At 33.8% G+C, this 18,862-nt stretch overlaps 1 protein-coding gene and 1 pseudogene across 1 annotated transcript; both read left to right on the top strand.

Moving 5' to 3' along the window:
• The first annotated feature begins 7,682 nt into the window (after window positions 1–7,682).
• LOC145161536 (putative disease resistance RPP13-like protein 1) lies at window positions 7,683–12,387 on the top strand. Its single transcript, XM_079081086.1, has 3 exons — window positions 7,683–11,220; window positions 11,615–11,831; window positions 11,927–12,387. Exon 1 carries the CDS (start codon window positions 7,709–7,711, stop codon window positions 11,213–11,215), a length of 3,507 nt encoding a protein of 1,168 aa, XP_078937212.1. The 5' UTR covers window positions 7,683–7,708; the 3' UTR covers window positions 11,216–11,220; window positions 11,615–11,831; window positions 11,927–12,387.
• On the top strand, window positions 11,655–17,960 carry LOC145124212 (sulfhydryl oxidase 1-like; annotated as a pseudogene).
• The last annotated feature ends 902 nt before the right edge of the window (window positions 17,961–18,862 follow it).

Raw genomic sequence — 18,862 nt, 5'->3', positions numbered from 1 at the left:
GGTACGCCCATCGTACTCCAAAGAACCTTCGTGACCATCCTGGTTAGTACGCCCAGCGTACTCCATGGTACGCCCCTTATACTGCCTTCTTCACTAGTACGCCCCGCGTACACTTTGTGTACGCCCCGTGTACTCGGCTAAGCCTGAAAACCATGAAACTTCTGAAGGCCATAACTTCTTCGTTCTAAGCCCGATTCCGGCGATCCTAAAATCAACAGAAAGGTAACGAGAAGCCCTACACTTCTATTAACTCATATTTTTCTTAAGACCTTCCGAACAAAAATCCATTTTCCACAAAAGCCCGAACTGACACTTTACTAAAATACCCCTAGGCTCCAAAACACGAACCGAACACACATGTCTCTTCTAATACATCGCCCGCACCCAAATGGGCCTATATTTAACCTTCTCAAGAGCCATAATCCCTATGATGACCAACCTTCGTCCCACAGATCAGACTAGGAGTCAATTCGGAACAGGGCGTTACACTGGTCCCCCCCTCCCCCCGGGTGACTTTTTAAAGGCCACGTCGTGGGCTTTAAAAATGGGCTTAGAATGATCGGGCTTATGGATTTCACCACGAAGTGGGCTTTTGACCCACGACGTGTTGTCGAGGTTTTACACACAAAATGTCCCTTTTATTATAAAAACCTTAATTTATTTTACCACTCAATTTTTAAGGACCCCACACTTGATTTTCACCAATTTCTAAAGTAATTAAGATGACTAGATGATTAATTATCCTAAAAATAAACTAAAAATGCAAAAAATAAACTAAATGCAAAAATGAAAAGAAATCGCAAACCAAGCTCGAGTTGCCTTCCGAGAAACGCTTCTTTTTATTGGAGTCATGAGTCGGACTCCGAGCCACCTCACGTCGAATTTCTCGGAGTATCCATCACCAATTGCACCTTTTGCTCCTTCCATTTCCTTTTATAAGCTTGAACATGTCTAAGATAAGCCTTTTTATAATTTTCTTTCTTACCCTTCGCATCACCTTCTTCGAGCTTTCTTTTAATTCCTTTATTCTCCTTAAGTTTATTTTCCACTTTTGCCTCATTATTTAGCTCCACGGGTACCATCTTCTTGTCCAAATTTAGTATCTTTTCTTCGGGCAAGTATTTCGACTTTTTGTGTACTCATCTTCCAGAATTTTCCATGCCACGTCGTGTAAGAGAAGTCCACGACGTGGCTTCAGCTGTTTTCGTGGTTTTCTTTTTTCTTTGATTCTCCAAGCCTCCAAAGTTCAATCTCTTGTCGCTTTTAGTCCTTATTCTTCAAAAATGCTCCTTCTAGCGGCAAAATAAAATTTTAATCTTATAAGTATCATTTATCTATGCAAATAACTAAAATATTAAGCAAAACATATTAAAATATTGCCTAAAAATATGTATAAATATGGCAATATCAGTTGGTCTCCTGGATCGGTTGTATAGAAAGCGGATTGTTGGATCTGCGCAAATGTCAGAGGGTGTGGTAACTAGGTCTTTTGGCCGTATCACTCTTGATTCAATATAATTTAATATAAAACATATAATTCAATATAAACTTTAACCTAATTATTGTTTTAAATAAATAAAAATAACAACTTCGGTTATTTGGTGGAGCATCTAAGTAAAAAAAACATAAACTTTTACAGCATAAAATTAAAAAAATATTACCGATTCAATTCACAAATAAGAAAAATTAAAGAAAAAATGGTTATGACATGCTTTATTGAATTCAAGTTCATTACTTGAATCTAAATAAATAAAAATACTAGAAAAACCATAAATAACTAAAACTATTAAAAAAAACGAAATGTCAAATAAGTAAAAAAAAAGTTATCAAATTGTTGAAAAATAAAATAAAAAACGAAAAAAATAAAGTGTGTGTGTGTGTATATATATATATATATATATATATATATATATATATATATATATATATATATATATATATATATCTTAGGGAATATGTGATTGTTATGTATCTAAGCTTATATATAGAACCCTCCAAACTATACCTGATATCACTCAAATTTAATTAAAAGGGTATTTTAGACAATTAACTATATTTAAAAAAGGAAATTTCCGAATTTGAAGGGATAATGCTGATTTTTGTTAAAAAAAATGAATTCAATTTCAATTCTAATTTAATTTGTAATCATAAATGATTATAACTTATTTTATTATGTTAGAATGACATTCTGTTAGAATAACAATTTATGACATCCTCCAAGAATACATAAATAAATAGAAAACATGAATAAGTACATTATGAAACAATATATAAAATCGATTCTTGAACTAATAATATATCAAATAATTACATCTATGATTGTGATACAAAAAGAACATTCTTGAATAATGACAACATTCTGAAAGAATAACAGGTGTAATTTTTAAAAAACAACAACATTCTTAAATTGTGAGTGTGATCAATCTTTGATTCATTCTTCACATCATTCCTATAAGGTCTTCATGCCATTCCTATCACAAATGCATCAAAAACATCAAAATCCAACAAAAAACACTAAGTCATTTTGATAGAATAATATTGATAAGATTCGTTTTATACATTCTGAAGGAATACATTCTACTATAAGACACTCTTGTTCTCCATATTTTCTTTCTTCTCCACAAGAATGACAAACTCTTCAAAACCTAAAAAAAATCATCAAAATCTAACAAAAACACTAATCCACTATAATAGGCAAAAAAGATTCTAAATGAATCATTAAATCTAAAGTGCAATTACCATTTGATTCTGACAGAATATATATATGACATTTTAAATTTTGGCAGAATACATACAACATAGTAAATTAGCAAGTTGTAATTCTGACATAATAATTAGGGCAATAAAATATGATCATAAAACAATTTATTTGCAATGGTGGTTGGGTCAGACAATTCATCAAACACTTGGCGTGCGAAACTAAAAGTGAGAACATAACCAATGCATTAATCGTTAAAGGGATTGAAGCCAGAGGTGATTACCTTATTGTTAAAAGAATTAACACAAAAGATGACACATCCCCTCTTGTTTTTCTAGCACAATTAACAAAACTACTGATATATATTAGGCTTTATACCAATCTTTGTTAATAGCTCGTGCTCCTCAGCAAAACCCATATCTAAATGAACCATTACTAATCAGAATATGAATAGAGCTAAGATATATAATTTAAATTCAAAAAAAATCGATTAGAACCCAAAAATCACAAAAACATAGGCTTTAAACTGGAGAGAAATTGTAAAAGAAAGATGATATTTTTTTCAACCCTTTGAATCGACTTACCAGATGGCCGAAATAGAGGCTGCGTACGAGATTGAGAGGATGACAGGTGAGCTTTTGTGTCAGCGATTGAAACTTTTTTGGGGTCGAGGTCAACTTCTGTGGGGATGCTAATGAAGGGACGATGGTTGTTGAAGAACAAACACCCACGATGAACAAACACTAGTGAATTGGGTGGGGATATGAGCACAGTCACTTGATTTGCTGAAGTGAGAAATTGAAGATGGAAAAAAAGGTATCGACGATTTGGAGGAAGCTAGGGTTTATAAAAATATTGCAGATTTCATTTAATGATTTTCCAAAGATACAAGATTTATTTTTGGTTTAAAAAGATAAAATGACCAAACTACCCTTATTCCTAAATTTAATGATTTGTATTTTTCTAAAATCTCATTGGTCCTTTCAAGCACACAATAATTGTCAGAAACATTTGAACCTAACTCTCTTTCTCTCTCTCTCTCTCTCTCTCTCTCTCTCTCTCTGTATATATATATATATATATATATATATATATATATATATATATATATATATATATATATATATATATATATATAGGTTCAGGTTCATTTGAGACCATGCTAATTTTGTGAGACCGTGAGACCAAATCTAAAAATAATTTTAAAATGCAAAATAAAAGAAAAAATCCAAAAATTCTTTTTTTAATTATTATTTTTAGAAATTTAATTACCTATATATATATATATATATATATATATATATATATATATATAATAAAAACAAAAAAAATTACCGTTTTTTTTAAAATACTTGAAATATTCTAATAGAATATTACACTGTAAATATTCTAATGTGATTTTTAGAATGTTAGAATATTCTACTAGATTTGTCAGATATGTAGAATATTCTAATATTCTACTAGAATATGTAAAAAATGTATTTTTTAATTCTTTTTGGTATTTTTTTTATTTTTTTTTGGAAAATAAAAATTCCGAAAATAATATTTGAAAAAAAAATTCAAAAATTTTCAATTATTTTGCATTTTAAAAATGTTTTTTTATCTACTAAATAAGTGGGTAAGATTGAGTCTCAGTCTCACAAAATTAAGCCGTCTCACATGAACCTATATATATATATATATATATATATATATATATATATATATATATATATATATATATATATATATATCCTTGAGGTATACATAATTTTCAGAAATTATTAAAAAAAAATAACTGGTGTAAAGTTAAAGTTAATAACATCCGATTTTCAAAACCTTAGGACTAGTGGCTTAAAGTTTTTTGCAAAAATCTACATAATAACCTGACCAATTTTCGAATATGTTAATATATGTATCTTTCATTCACATAAATATAAGACTAAACTGCATAAATGGTCCCTGTGGTTTGTTCAAAATTGCCACTTTGGTCCAAAAAAGTTTGGACTAGCACTAGAGGTCCAAAGTTTTTATTTTGTTGCTTATTTGGTCCAATCTGTTTTGATTTTTTTCAAAATGACGAATTTTTGGCTTTTTTAATATGATTTTCTCTTTTTTATTATTTGTTTCTGATTTTCAAATTTTTTTTTAAAAAAAAAAGAAAATAAAAATAAAAATAAATCTCTCTCTCCCTCTCATTTTCTTCTTCCCCACTATTACTATATCGCCGCCTACATGCCATTCTCGTCGGATAACACCGCCGGCCACCATATCATTTTCACCGGAAACAGCATCGGCCATCTCTCCAACCATCAAACAGATCAGAAGACGAAGAAACAAACAAAGATGTATTCATTTTAGGGTTTCAAAATCAGATGAGCTACATATTGGGGTTACAGCACTGTTGTCGTCTCTTCTTCTCCGATATGTCGCTAACATTTTAAACATCATGTTCGTTGTACTAGTAGATCTGGGTCTGTTTGTTGATTTTTTACTAAGAGAATAGAGAAAAAGCCGACAGTTGAGGGAGGTACGACGCCACATCCATGATCTTCTTGATCTACCTATCTCTCTCACCATTGTTTTCTGGTAACCTTGACCAACCATTGTCGGAATGTTCTTTTCGCCTAATCTGTTCATCGCTGCAGCCACCCTTCGCCTACAAGAAACCACCGACACCACCTCTATTTATTTCTCCGACCAAGACATCTGCTTTTTGTAGATCTAGAACACCACCATTGTGTACCTGGAACCACAAGCCGCCGCTGAAACTAGGGTTTTTAGATCCATCGCTACTAGGGTTTGTGGCGGTCGGTTGGGAACGATGAGATAGTGATGTTCCAGAAGGCGCATATGATGCAAAAGGAGATGCGATATTGATCCAGCAGGCAATAAATGCTGGTGGTCAGAACTCTCTACAAGAACCAGTCGCCAGAAGCTTGTGGTGGTGGTGGTATTTTCGTTTTCTGAAAATCATGAAGATGGAGAGGGTTTTGTGAGATAAAGAGATAGGGTTATGGGTTTTGTGTTCTTCGATTCCAAAGAACAAAAAATGGATGCGGGTGACTGCAACCAAGGCACTTGTTGTCTGATTTCTTTTCTTTTGATTTTTCCCACACATTCATCCAAGTTGCAATAACTAATGGTTGAAGCAGAAGATAATGGGGGTGGACAGTTTTTTTAAGGTATTGAGAGAGAGAGAGAGGGTTTTTTCTTTTTTAATTTATTTTTATTTTTCTTTTAATAAGAAAAATATCTAAATAAATAAATAAAACTGAAAAAGCAAAAAAACAAGGGCAAAATTGTCATTATAAAAAAGTTCAAATCAAATTGGACCAAACTCGCAACAAAATGAAAAGTTTGGACTTCTGGTGCTAGTCCAAACCTTTTTGGACCAAAGTGGCAATTTTCAGCTAACCACAGGGACCATTTGTGCAGTTTTTGTCTAAATATAAACGCTCCATACATAAATAATGTTACCCTCACATAGGAAATACTCAAAGCAATTGGGTCTCTGTAGAATTACTCTTTTGGAAACCTCACGGACCGGTGGCGTGACAGTTGTACACGCTTTCATTTTTCCTTGGGAAAATGACTTACAAAGGTAACCATCTTTGTCGCTTTGTTTATATTTAGGCAACTTCTTTATTTTTGTACACATTTGAGCATTTAATTTGTTATATGTGTTCACATATTGTCATTGTCACTGGCTATAGCAGGTGACAATGGTAATATGTGAACAAATTAACAAGTTAAATGGTTAAATGTGTACAAAAAAAAGAAAGTTGCCTAAATGTGAACAAAACGAAAAGTTAATTACCCTAATAAGTCATTTTCCCCACTTTTAATAGCGATTTAATTTTTCATATTTGTTTGTATTATTTTTTTCAAACATTATTTTTAAAATATCCATAATTTCCTAAATATTAATTAAATATTTATCAATTTTAAACTTTACTTTTTAATTAGTAAATATGTTTTTGTTTTGTGAAATGTTTTATATAGCCTCTTATATATTTTTTTCTTTTGTTTTGAAGCATATACAATATTTTTAAAGTAAATAACATCTAACAATAAAATTAAATAAATTAAATATGTAACAATAAGTATGGAGGGTCTTTTAAAAAATAGTAAAAAAAAAATATTACGTACCAAATAAAAAAAACAAAAAAATCAATATAATGTAAATGTTTTAAAATTATTCCAAGTTTTTAATGCTTTTTACTTAGAAGTTTATAAACTTTTAATTTTTTTAATACAACGTTTTAAACTAATATTTAACGAAAGTATTTTAAAATGTTATAAAAAATATTTAATTGTCATACAAAATCTGTAAAACACTTTAAAAATATTGTAAAAAAAGTTTAGAAATAAATATATGAAAGTTATAGAAAAATTGTATTAAAAAAAAAAAACCAAAGCAAAACAAAACAAAACAAAAACAAAAACAAAAACAAAAAAAAACAAAAACAAGTAAAAAGCTTGTAAGAGAATTTTAAAACATTTATAAAATATTTGGTTTAAAAGCACTTGTAGTAAAATTATATGAAAGTATAAAAAAAGTTGAAAAAAAAATTATAAGCAAAGTTTAAAACATTGTATTAGAAAAACCTATAAGAAAAAAATATATCATAAAAATGTTGTAAGAAATTATAAAAAAAAATTAAGAAATTTATAAAAAAAATGTGAAAAAATATCATAAAAATATTGTAAGAAATTCTAAAAAAAACTTAAGAAATTTGTAAAAAAAAAATTGTTCACATTTACACAACTTTCTTTTTTTTATATATTTGATCATTTAACTTGTTATATATGTTCACATATTACCATTGTCATCTGCTATATAGCAAGTGACAATGATAATATGTGAACATAATTAACAAGTTAAATGGTCAAATGTTAAAAAAAAAAGAAAAAAATGAAGTTACGGTATAAGACGAAAAGGCAGGTCATTCCTTTAAATACTCTGCATTCGTCAAACTTTCGATATCAAAACCCTCAACAAAAAAAGGATTAGTTTTCTAAATTCCAATGGCTGAAATCGTTGTTAGCGCGTTCTTAACTAAGGTGTTTGAGAAACTCGCCTCTAGTGAGTTGAGGAGGCTGGCTCGATCCGTACGAATCGATTCTCAGCTGAAGAAATGGAAGAGGTCATTGCTGCTGATCCAAGCTATGCTTGCTGATGCAGGCCAGAAACAGATAAGAGAGAGAGCTGTTCAATTGTGGGTGAACAATCTCCAGGATTTGGCTTACGACATAGACGATGTACTCGATGATTTGGCCACCGAAGCCATACGACGCGAGTTGAATCAAGAATCTTATGTCAGCACCAGTAAGGTACTGAAGTTCATCCCAACTTATACTAATTTCACTCATCGAAGCTTTATGTACGGTCGTCAGATGAGTTCTAGGCTTGATGAGATAGGCACCAAACTAAATAATCTTCTTGAGGCGAGAAATAATCTGGGGTTGAATGTGATTGTTGAAAGGTCAAATAGAACAACGAGACGTTGGGAGCAAACTTCACTGATTGATGAGTACAAAATCATGGGTCGGGAAGGGGATAAAGAGGCACTGCTCGTGAAGTTGTTGAGGAATGAAGCATGTTATGAAAATGTGAGCGTAGTGTCGATAGTTGGAATGGGTGGGATTGGCAAAACAACTCTTGCAAAAGTTTTGTACAACGACTACAAAGTGCAGGATCGCTTTGAAGTCAGGGCATGGGTCAATGTTTCTGAAGAGTTTGATCTATTCACTATTAGCAAGGCTATTTTTGTAGTTGTAGGTGGGGAGGACAAAAGCTTTTCTAATCTTGATATGCTTCAGGTTGCCCTAAAAGATAAACTTTTAAAGAAAAGGTTCCTACTTGTTCTGGACGATGTTTGGAACAAAGACTACAAGATGTGGGAACATCTCCTAAGCCCTCTTCTTGTAGGGGCACCTGGAAGTAGAATTATAGTTACGACCCGTGATTCCTGGGTTGCATGCATAATGGGCTCTGATGAACCTTACAATCTTAATGTTTTGTCAGATGAAGATGCTCTGTCTTTACTTGCTCAACATGCGCTCGGTGAAAAAAACTTTGACAAAAGGCCAACACTTAAATCGCTTGGTGAAGGTTTTGTGAAGAAATGTGGTGGATTACCTTTGGCTTTGACAATGTTTGGGAAGTCATTGAGGACAAAAATTGATGTTAATGAGTGGAAAATGTTGTTGAATACTGAGATGAAGGATGTGCAGATTGGAAGAGAGATTCTTGCATCTCTAAGATCAAGCTACTATGATCTCCCTTCACATTTGAAGCAATCATTTGCATACTGCTCCTTAATTCCCAAGAACTATGTGTTTAACAAGAATGAATTAGTCCTAATGTGGATGGCACATGGATATCTGTCCCAATCAGAAGGCAGCAAATCAATGGAGTTTTTGGGTCATGAGTATTTTCAAGTGCTTAAGTCAAAGTCCTTTATTCAACATTCAGCGACTGGTGAATTAGGATATACAATGCACACCCTGATCAATGACTTGGCAACAAGTGTCGCAGAAGAGTTTTACTTTAGATTGGATGATGAGATGAACATGTCCAACACAAATGAAACCTTCAAGAAGCTTCGTCACTTTTCTGTAAGTCCAAGATGTGGATCATATAGAAGGCTTAAAGAATTACAAGGAGCTACACGCTTACAAACTCTCTTACTGATTCCATCACTTGGTGGGAAAGGTTATGGCTTATTGGACAATCTTCTTGCTGAATTACTTCCTAAACTACAGTTCTTAAGGGTGCTAAGTGCAGCTAATCAGGAAATCACAAAGGTACCAGAATCCATTGGCAATCTCAAGCATCTGCGGTACCTCAATTTTTCTGATACTGCAATCACATGTTTACCGGAACAAGTGAGTCACCTTTATAATTTACAGACCTTGTTGCTTCGTAACTGTTATCAGTTATCTGAATTGCCAGAAAGTTTTGCAAACTTAATAAACCTGCGACATCTTGACATAAGTGGTACTCCGAATCTGAACAAGATGCCGTTAGGGATCGGTGGGTTGACGACTTTACAAACTCTTCCCACGGTCATTATTGAAGGAGAAAACGGGTTCAAAATATCGGAGCTCAAGAGCCTATCAGATCTTCAAGGTGAACTTTCCATTATGGGGTTGGACAAAGTGATAGATCCAAAACAAGCAAAGGACGCTAACTTACATCAAAAGGAGGGTCTTGATGTTTTGGAAATGAAATGGAGTAATGTGTTTGATGGTTCTCGGAATGAGATGAATGAGTATAAAGTAGTTGAAGAGCTAAGGCCTTGTCCCAAGTTAAGAAACCTGAAAATTTTGTTCTACAAGGGAACAAAATTTCCTACTTGGGTTGGCGATTCCTCATTTGATCATTTAACAGAGCTTACTTTTTGTGGTTGTACAAGTACACATTTACCACCACTTGGACATCTAAAGTCACTTCGAAAACTTTTTGTTACAAGGATGAATGAGGTGAAGACTGTGGGTTTTGAGTCAATTGACATTGCATTTCCATCACTTGAAGTTTTGAAATTTGATGATATGCCAGGTTGGCAAAGATGGTTACTTAGTGGTGGTGACAACCATGGAACTGCTACACCATTTCCTCGTCTCCATGAGATTTCTATAAGACGTTGTCCAAAACTAGCTCAAGTGTCAATTGAGTTGATACCCTCACTTCGGCTTTTACGTATAGAAGAATGTTATGAAGCAGTGTTAAGAAGCATGGTTGGTGTGTCTTCATCACTTGTTTCATTGGAAATGTTGAATCTGAAAGGACTTACTCAACTACATGGAGAAGATTTAAAGCATCTCGGGGCACTTGAAGATCTATATGTTGCTGAATGTGATGAACTGATACACTTGGGAGAACCTGTTAGTGTACACAAGTTGGAGGTACTAAATTGTAAAAAATTAGCTTCATTGGGAGAGAAAGAGGTGAATAATGCGATTAGCATGCGATCTCTTAAAGAAGTGATATTTCTCAACTGTAACTCACTAGAGAGTTACACCTGTCCAAAAACTGTTGAGAAGTTGGTGATAGGTTGGTGTCGTTCAATGACATCTTTGACCTTACACGAGCTCGACTCCTCGTTGAAAGAATTGTGTATAAATGATTGTCCAAATATGGACTACTCATTTCCTTCTGGGTCATGGCCTCTTAATTTAAGCAAACTAACGATTGGAGGTTTAAAAAAGCCTATGTCAGAGTGGGGATTTCAGAATTTTCCAACCTCATTAGTTGAACTACACTTGTATGGAGAAAATTCAGAAGTGGATTCATTTGCAGTGGCAAAAAAAGCGAGGAATGCCACTACTACTTCTTCATCAACCTTTATTCTTCCATCATCTCTAACTTCTCTATCACTCGATGGTTTTATGGATGTGGAATCACTTTCAGAGGTCTTAAAACACCTCCCATTCCTTAAACGTCTTGATATTTGGTCATGCCCGAAGCTTAGCGATCTGCCCGAGACAAGTTTCGACTCCTCATCTTTGACAATAAGGGTGTGGCAGTAGAAAAGGTATGCTTAATTGTACAATATAATTTGAGTAATCAGAAATTTATTGAATTATATCATACGTTTTATGCAAAATCAGATATCAGCTCCTATCTAATTAGGTTAGGTATTTGTATAATTGTATCCCATCCATATATGTAATGTAAGTAACTGGTTCTGCTGTGGATCCATTGATTACTGCTATCACTGGGGTTAGAAAATGACAGGTGGTTTGTCACACATTAGGGGTGTTTTGTGATTAGGGTTCTGTAACAAAACTGGTAACTTCGTTTGACAAAAGGAACTTAATTATCTAAAAATAGAAAAAATATGTGAATACAGTTCGAAAATATCTGTTCTTTCATACTTTGAAAGCGTAAACTAAGTTGGGAATTTCATTTTTGTGATATGTACACAGGTGAGACTTTCATGTGTGGTGTGAAACTGTTGGAGGGTAGATGGGTGATCAAGTGCTTTAAAGGACAGTGGGAATAGAAAGAGAGACTTTTAACCAGAAAGTATTTGTATCCATCATATTCGGAGACCCACTAAAGGAAAAGAATTCTAAAGTATTCTATATTCTGGACAGCTGTAAGCTAAATATTCTATATTCTGAAGTCTGAACGTATGTAAAGGTTTGTTAAGTGAAAAGTATCTCAAAATATTAAATCTTAACTTTGTAAAGTTTGTTACATTTAAATTAAACTAAATTAATTTGTTTTGGTTGCAGAGAGCTTTTGGTTGTGTTGTAAAGCGTATTGGGCTACATGTGCTGAGTGGGCTGATTCTCTGGATAGGACGCATATGGGCTTTGACATTGGGTAGAAAGTGAATAAGGCCGAAGATAGGAGGGGAGAAAGTGACAAGCAGCTGAAGCTTTGAACTCCGAGTAAACTCTCAGCTGGAGAGGGTTTATAAGTTCATGAACAGAGCTATAAGTCGTCATTATTCACATATCGTCTTCACAGAACAGAATATCTTCAGAGGGTGTTCTTGTTCGTTTTAGGGTTTTGTACATGAACTTGTATACATCATGTCATCGTAATCGTTCTTGTAAATTGATAGTAATCTAGAGAAAACGAGTAGGGTTTTATTATTGACCTTAAAAATTAATTACAAAGAAAAGGAAAATAAAGCGCTTATAGATAGACAAAAAAAAAAAATCTAATATAAAGTTTATATATTATGACATCATATTCAATTAAATCCTCGCACTTGTATTCATTTTCATATTTTTTATTCCCCTTTTATGCGGTTAACATGTTATCTACTTCCAAAATTTATATTTCTGTCCTAAATATTAAATTTTATTTGAAAGTTACTCCAAAATTTACACTTTCTACCCAAATTTCAAAAAATCAAAGATTTATTACTAAACATTGTTATTAAAATCTTCTCTTCTAATAAAACAGTACATTAGATGACACATGACACCTCCTTAGTCCCTCCGTCTTTGCTTTTCCCGCTCATTTCATCTATGTGAAATTCCTATTTTGCCCTTTATGTAGTCATTCCGCTCAAATGTTGTAGAACTCGGTGTATTCTTCAAATTCTCATTGCAATCAATCTCATAATATCAACAAATCATATAATCTTTAACCGATCATCAAGCATAATCCCATTAAATCAGGAAGATCACACCATATCTGTTGATCTAAACCCTAATCCTCACAAACTTTCTCTGGATTTAGGCTTTACAATATTGAATCGACCACCACCAAGCTCCACCGCCTCCACCTTTTCATCTGGTTTATCTCTCTTCTCTTTCTTCTCTTTTTCTTTGCATCCTTATTCTTCGACAACAAATGAATGTACAAGTAAGCTTCAATTTTGGTTTTTTGTTTTCTTCTCTCTCTCTCTCGCCTCTCTCTTTCAGGTATGTTTTGATGTGAAGGGTTATCTTGGACTGCTGTGAGCTGATTCAACGCCTTTTTTGTTTCCGCAATCAACAGGTTCCGCTACTTCTTCTATTGCTGCATGTCTCGCTTTTCAGGTTAGGGCTCGCCTCCCCCATGTCGTTGTTTGAAGCAACCAGAACTCCCAAAAGAAACAATCGGAGAATACCTTCCTGTTCATCCATAACATGGTGTTTGAGTTACTTCATTATCATCCATTCCCCTGTATATTTCTACACTCCAAATCTCCACTGATAATCCAAATACTCTTGAGACTTTAACATCGCTTCCAATTTATTGATTTCTATTTCATTTTTTGTTTTTAGTTCTTAAACATTGTAATGTTTAAATCGGAACGCTCTCATATTCTTTTGTTTTCTGCTTCGGTTGAATCACCTCAGTCCTTTTTTTTCATGATCTAAGGTTTCAATTTATTCATCTCTCTCTAAGTTGGATCAAACCGTAAACCCTAGAAATTACTTTCTCCGTTTAGCCACCCAATGTTCTTCATCTTTCTTCTTCCTGATTACCAACCCTGACCCTCTGTTGCGTTTTCTTATAGGCCTTCAAGTTTAATCGAACTCTCAAATGTATACCATCGCACGTGGATGTACGTTTTATCACTTACATTCTTTTTATTTTTTGACCCTATTTTTTGAGGAATTTTCTGCTGTCAGTTTTTTGATTTCCTTTACGTGAAGTTATGCTCTACTCTGCTTCTTCTTTTCATGATTTCCGTATTTGGAAACATAAATATAAAATTTCAAAACCTCTGTTATTCCAAATGGATACCGTTACAAATTTATGGGACAATTGTTTCATCCAGTGATTTTTCTCTAAATAAAATCTGGAATTCATCATATCAATCTGGAGTAAAGTAGAGTGTTTTTACCTAAAATCCACAAATTACCTCGATTTGGAAAGGATGGAGCAATCAGGTCCTACCAGGATGTTGTTGCTGGAAAAGAAATTAAGAACAGAAATGACCAGTCATGCCATAGAAGAAAATTGAAGGATTTCTAAACCTTAAAAGGAAATATCTAAAGTTTAATGGCTATAAAGATTCTATTTTTTTAGTTACAAAAGGATTCACTTCTTCTCCTCCATACCCATAGTACACTTGGTCTATTTATACCTAGAAATTTCTTGAATTTATACCTTTCATGAAAACAATTTGTCCCCTGGAGTCAATCTATATCTTCCACCGGGGTGTTTTGAAAAAATGTTATCCATTTATAGCCCTAATTTCTTTCTGTTATTACTCTTTGCAGGTGTCCAGCTTGCAGAAATTATAAGGTACTTATATGTTTTCTTCACAATCTTAATATTTCTGACGCATTGCTTAATCTTTTAGCTTTAATTTCACAGCCCCAATATGAAAAGGTTGCTAGGCTTTTCAATGGAGCCAATGTTGTTCATCCAGGGATTATATTAATGACACGAGTAGATTGTGCCAATAAGGTAAGGTTACACTTGTTCATTCTTAATATTTTCATTAAGTCACTTAATTATTATATGGATTAGCAACAAATTCCTTTTTTATCCGTGTTTGGCAGCACAGATAAACACTAATCTATGCGATAATTCTCTATTAGTCACTACCCTTCACTATTATGGGGCCCACCTTCTAAATTTGTGGGTGGTAGCTGGAATGGGAAAGATGAAAAAGTAAAATTGTTTCTATTGAAGATGGAAGAACTTCTGATCGTTTACTCAAATGGATTAATACACAATTAGGAAGGTATACAAGCGTTAAGAAGCTATATTGTTTTGTGTATACAATGTTAATGAGTTTTTAATTTTAAGTACATGTTTTACTTTTTTACGTAGTTCATATAAATTGGAAGATGAAAAGTATGAAAATGATGAGCTTCTTTAATCAAACTTCTCAGACCCTGGACAGGTTTGAATCAATTCTTCATTTTTCTATAAAAATAAGATTTTTATTTTTTATTATATTTGTAATATTAAAGCTTAGAATTACTTATTTTTTTTATAGATTGCACGTGTTGTTTATGATGTTGGAGAGGCTACCTCTCTTGCTTTTGACATTATTCTTGAAAACAAGACGATTAAACCAAATACTCGAGCTACTCTTATAAAATTCATGCAATTAATGACAGCTTATCACCCTTCAAAGAGGTTCATATTTTAAATAACCCACTTTTCTTTGTTTCATTTTTTTGTAGAGTAAATTACACGAATGGTCCCTATGGTTTAGGGTAATTTGCACGTTTGACCCCTAACTTATTTTTTTAACTCGGAAGGTCCCTACTGTTTGTTTTTGTTACGCGCTTGGTCCCTGTCTTACCTAAAAAGACTATTTTTCCCTTGATTTTTTAATTTATTTAAATAAACACACCCCAACCCCACCCCCTCACCTCACTTTAACTACCCCACCATTTTTCTCTATTTAAATAATATTCTTTTTAGGTAAGATATGGACCAAGCGAGTAACAAAAACAAACAGTAGGGACCAAGAGCATAATAAAACAAACAGTAGGGACCTTCCGAGTTAAAAAAATTAGTTAGGGACCAAGCGCGCTGTAACGCCCAAATTTTCAAAACAATTTTTCACATTTTATAAAACACGTTTTCATTCATAATCGTTATAAAAACACCATTGTATCACATAACATCATATCCCAAGATCATAATAAAATCTCCCCGCGTGTGTACTGATCAAGCCGGCGCCTTCCCGCGATCCCCGCTGGTACCTGAGACACATAACACAACACTGTAAGCATAAATGCTTAGTGAGTTCCCCAAAATACCACACATAACACATATTAGCCACTCGAGGCTATAACTCTGTTTGACACTCTGGTCAAAGTGTCTCTGTGGGACCCCCCAGTCCCATAACTTTGTGGGCCCTCTGGCCCTAACTCTATGGGTCCTCTGACCCTAACTCTGTGGACCTTCCGGTCCTAACTCTAAAAACTCTGTAACATACATAGCATATAACACATAGAAATCACATCATGCAAAAGCATACACAATACTCTGTCTCATAGCTCTAATTACCACTCTAGGTAAAGTATAGTGAGAAGACTCACCTCGGGTAACTCGGTAAAGCTTGAACTCTGTAAAGTCGGGTCTAGCCTCCGCCTAATCATATGAAATAAACACTCTGAATCAATACATCTCTCAAGGCTAGACTATTCCTCCTCTTAGTACTCTCAGAAGGGTAAAAGACTATTTTACCCCTCTCATAGCTCAAAGACCCTAAAGTTGACCAAACCCTAAAAGTCAATAAAAATCAACAGTCAAACTTTTGACCCGACTCGCCGAGTGCACAAATGTGACTCGGCGAGTTCAGTCGTGAACTCGAGTCCTCTATTCCCCCTCTGACTCACTGAGTCATTCCCCCAACTCGGCAAGTCACTCACTGAGTGATTCACGGGAAACCCTAACCCTACTCGCCGAGTCTGCCCTTGGACTCGGCGAGTTCATGTCATGCACCAACTCAAATGACCTCCTGAGGTCAGATTTGTTCCTCTAATCCATAGATCTGGCCTTCCCAACCACTATAATCACGTAAAGTCTCGATCTTGATGCACAAGCAACATTTATATGACCATATATGATGATTTAGCCCCAAATACCTTAACCCAAGGCCATGACCTCTATTGTTCTTCATAAAGCTTGATGAATAAGGCTCTCTGGACCTCTATGGATCCAGATCCAAAGCCTTATCACCAGAAGGGGCTATTTAGACATCAAATCTAACCAACAAAGGGTCTAAGAAACCCTAAATCCATATGATCATCATAAGAACAGAAGGAGAGTCGAATTACTACCTCAAATGTGAAGATCTTAGCTCCAAATCCACAGAATAGCAACCTCCTATGCTTCCTCTTGGCTAGTACCTCCTTCTTCTTGCTAAACAACACTTCCAAGGTCAAGAATGGTTTCCTTTCTCTCTCAAAACGCTCAAGCACTCTAGGGTTTCTCTCTATGGTCTGGTGGCCGCCATTGAAGGCCATAAGGGCCTTTAAATAGGTCCCAAACCCAAGAAATTAGGGTTTCATTAAACAACGTGGACTCGCCGAGTCCACGTATGGACTCGCCGAGTCCGGTCATTAACCCGGATGGAGATTCGCGACTCTACTCGGCGAGTCTGAGCGCCTACTCGCCGAGTCTCTCTCCAAAACTCAATAAAATACATAATTTAAGATACCCGGGAATCCGGATGTTACACGCGCAAATTATCCCAAACCATAGGGACCATTCGTGTAATTTACTCTTTTTTCTATTTACTTAGTTTATAATTTTAAACATTGTAGGTGTCGACGAGGAAGTGCTGATATACTTGTGAATTTTGACGATTTATACCCTTCAAATATTTTGTCACCATTTGAAAAAAAACAACACTTAACATGGTGGTCTTACTAAATTTGAGATATGTGGAAAAGAAGTCCCACGTGGATATTGGGTAAATTTTATATTTTCTTTTTTCAATTTTTTATAAAAGAGATACCAAAATTAATACTTTTGAAAATCCTGGTTTTGGCTATTATATGTACAGATGTTTTGTCGTGGTAGCAAAAATGGTACAAGGGGATTCAGTTATATAATATATTATTATCAATCTTATAATTTTATATTTTGTAAAAACCTATTTTTTTATTTAATTGCAGCTGTGGTTTATGGGTTTTGCTACATTCACTATCCGTGAGAGTTGAAAATGAAGAAAGTCAAATGGCATTTACGTCAATTTTCGATTTTATACATAAGTTTTTAGCTTGTGAAGAGTGTAGTCAACACTTCTACAATATGTGCTCAAGGTAAGAAAGTCAAAAGTTTGTTACACTGACTTTTAATGTTTTTTAATAAAACAGTACATTAGATGATCAGTCGAATGGGTAAAATTGATATTTCGATTATACACCACCATGTTTCAGATCGGTCTCTGACAGGAATATAAAGCAGGTACCATTTTAATTTCACTTCATCTTATCCATCATTTTCACTATCTCATTTCTTCCATTTCTCTCTGGATTTTCTAGGCAATATTATTTTCTTTAATATTCAACATTATTGTAGATTGAGTTTTAGTAAGTTATGAAAGTTTCAACGATTTCATTGCTTGAAACTTGTGGGTTCTCTATTTGTTGTTAGAATTTGTCATTTTCAGGCATCTTCCATAATCAATGTATATCTTTTTCACAATTTCATTTGTTCTCCGTTGACTTCCGTTTCACAAATACCATAGTTTCAACTTAGTTCTTTCATTGGTATGTATTATTTTAATCAAAATGTGGTTTTTGTTAATTTTATGTTAATTTTATTTTTATGTATGTAATGTTACTTAAATGGTCCGAGTTTCAAATAGTTAATCATAATAACTTCGAAGTGAACATTGAAATGGTTCTATTATAATATGATTTGACATGAAACTAGATATGATGCCTTTTCCAGATTATGTTATCCAGGAGTTACCTACAGATTACTAGGGAGGGATATGAATAGTGACCTTCTACTGTTGTATCCGCTAATCATAATTTACTTGATTAGGAATATGATGAGTATGCAAATTATCATGCTAAAAGTATTTTGTGTTCATGTTCTGTTTATGTCACTTAATGTCTCCCTTAATCTCATTTTTATGTATGTAAGGCTTTTGATTGGTATTATTTTGACCAGAATACCCTTAGTTTTCATAACTGTTATCATATACTTAAACAGCCTATAACAACAAAATTCATTTGAACATCTCTATTAATTGATTTCTTCAAAGTAGGTTGCAGCCATGAAATTTATGCCTAATC

Source organism: Lactuca virosa, chromosome 1, assembly GCF_052849685.1.
Source record: "Lactuca virosa cultivar CGN04683 chromosome 1, Lactuca_virosa_CGN04683_v6, whole genome shotgun sequence".
NCBI classification, from domain to species: Eukaryota; Viridiplantae; Streptophyta; class Magnoliopsida; order Asterales; family Asteraceae; genus Lactuca; species Lactuca virosa.
Note: the sequence above shows the minus strand (reverse complement) of the source record. Positions and strands in the feature narration are given on the sequence as shown.

What these genes read in the sequence shown, in the direction of transcription:
- LOC145161536 (XM_079081086.1), top strand. Translation starts at nt 7,709, where the DNA reads ATGGCTGAAATCGTTGTTAGCGCGTTCTTAACTAAGGTGTTTGAGAAA.